This window comes from Apteryx rowi, unplaced genomic scaffold, assembly GCF_003343035.1.
Source record: "Apteryx rowi isolate R43461 unplaced genomic scaffold, aptRow1 scaffold_259, whole genome shotgun sequence".
Taxonomy (NCBI): Eukaryota; Metazoa; Chordata; class Aves; order Apterygiformes; family Apterygidae; genus Apteryx; species Apteryx rowi.
In genome coordinates this window covers 223,181-225,067 of record NW_020448963.1, presented here as the reverse complement: position 1 = coordinate 225,067, position 1,887 = coordinate 223,181, and the positions used below count along the sequence as shown (strand labels likewise).

Genomic DNA, 1,887 nt, shown 5'->3' with positions numbered 1-1,887 from the left:
GGGGCACGGCCACGGTGCTGCGTGGTGCATGGTCCTGTGCACGGCCCCGTGCACGGCCAGGGCGCTGCGTGGTGCATGGTCCTGTGCACGGCCCCGTGCACGGCCCCATGTACAGCCCCGTGCACGGCCAGGGCGCTGCATGGTGCACGGTCCCGTGCACAGCCCCCCCCCGTGCACCGCCCTCCCTTTTAATTAGAAAATTAATCCAAAATTTTTTTTTTCATTGCACATCATTTAATTAAAAGGACAGTCACAAAGTGGCATTGCCCTGGAAACCGAAACCCGCTGCGTTACTCCCCCAAAGCCCCCCAAAATCTCCCCTCCCCGTCCATGCCTTCGGACAGAAAGAAAAGCAAGGAACAGAAGCCGGCGATCAATGAGCAGAGGACGCGCTTGAGGTGACGACAGCCCGGTCGCAATAAATTGCACAATCCGGATTGCCCGTACGCCACAGTCTATAGCTTATTAACAACCCTGGGATTTATGAAACCTTTCCTTTTYGCTTTCCCTTCTTGGTCAAAATTGAAGAATTCAGCATTTTTCCGAGTCGCGGCTTTGCRTTTTTCCCAAACTTACGGCTCTGCGTGATTTACGGATCCGGCCGGCGGCAGCGAGCGTAGCTTTGGTGTCTCCCTCTCCACCCACCTCCCCCCCCCAAAAAAATCACAGCTTCCTCAGGTCCTCCGGCCCGAAGGAGAGCGGCAAAAGCTCCTCCAGCCTCTTGACGACGTAGGTGCCGTCGGGTTTGGTGAGGTACACGTCCCAGTCCTTGCCGAACTTGGGGGGGTGGGAGGGGGAAGGCGACAAAATCGGCGAGGGGGGCAAAACCCGGCCCCCTTCCCGGCGCCGTGGGAAYGGCRCCCMGGATTTTCCYGCGGGCGCCCAACGCTGCGGGAACGGCGCTTTTTGGGGGGGGCCGCTTACCTCTCGCATGACCTGCCTGCAGGCGCCGCAGGGCACGATGAAGTCGTCCTCGAGGTCGCTGGCCAAGGAGAAGCRGGGACGAAGCTGAGGCCGGACAACGGGAACCGGCCCCCTCGTCTCCGGCCCCTTTGGGGGCGAAGCCGTTTCGGGGGCAGCATCCCCCCCCCCAAAACCGAGGGGAGGCGCGAAAGCCCCCCCGCGCAGCGCCTTACCTGGCGATGGCCATGGCCTTGAAGCTGGTGTGACCCTCGGAGACGGCTTTCTGGATGGCCGTGCGCTCGGCGCACACACCCAGGCTGTAGCAGGCGTTTTCCACGTTGCAGCCTACGGAAAAGCGGGGAAAGGGAGGGGGGGGTTCATTCCCCCCCCTTAAAACTAACGCTGCCGGCTTCGAGCCGCTCGCGGGGCGGAAAAACCCGCCGAGCCGGGCGAATCGGCCGAAACGCTTCGGCGCTCGCGAGCGAACTTCGAGGCTTTTTTTTTTCCCCCTTTTTCTCCAGCAGGAAAATAAAAAGAAGGGAAAAGGAGGAAAAAAAAAAGGGAAAAAACCAGCTCGCCGCATGGAGCCTCGCGGGCGCTTACCGGAGAAGATGTGGCCGCCGGCGGTGAGCAACGCGGCGCCCACGGCGAAGCGGCTGTAGGGGCAGTAAGCGGCCGCCTTGGCCTCCCGGCTGCGCCGCAGCAGCGCCCCGAGGCGCTCGGCCTCCGGCGGGCAGCCCCGCTCCATCGCCCCGCCGCCTTCCCCGCGCCCCGTGGTTAAATATTTCCCCGGCTTCCCCCCCCCGCCCCCGTCGCGGGGGCCGGGCCCGGAAAAACGTTTCCGCCGACGCCGTGGGAACCCGCTCGGCGCCGCGGGAAGCCGAGCGAGACCGCGGGAAGCCGCCGAGGCCCGGCCCTCCCGTTCCCCGTTTCTCCCCCCCCGACACCGTTTTTTTCCCCCCTTTTTCCTCTTATTTAGGCCCC

General features: G+C 63.5%; 1 protein-coding gene across 1 annotated transcript; it reads right to left on the bottom strand.

Moving 5' to 3' along the window:
• Nucleotides 1–64: 64 nt before the first annotated feature.
• On the bottom strand, nt 65–1,662 carry CDA (cytidine deaminase). The gene is made up of 4 exons (XM_026067365.1): nt 1,507–1,662; nt 1,137–1,248; nt 925–982; nt 65–777 (listed from the first exon to the last, which is right to left on the bottom strand). The coding sequence occupies exons 1-4, from the start codon at nt 1,649–1,651 to the stop codon at nt 664–666; spliced, it is 429 nt and encodes a 142-aa protein (XP_025923150.1). The 5' UTR covers nt 1,652–1,662; the 3' UTR covers nt 65–663.
• Between the last annotated feature and the right edge of the window lie 225 nt (nt 1,663–1,887).

Bases quoted from the DNA above. Each gene is read 5' to 3' on its own strand.
- CDA (XM_026067365.1), bottom strand. From the start codon at position 1,651: ATGGAGCGGGGCTGCCCGCCGGAGGCCGAGCGCCTCGGGGCGCTGCTG. The intron at 983-1,136 runs GTAAGGCGCTGC...CTCCTTGGCCAG, and splicing joins AAGGCCATGGCCATCGCCAG to CGACCTCGAGGACGACTTCA. The intron at 778-924 runs GTAAGCGGCCCC...CACCCCCCCAAG, and splicing joins GCAGGCAGGTCATGCGAGAG to TTCGGCAAGGACTGGGACGT.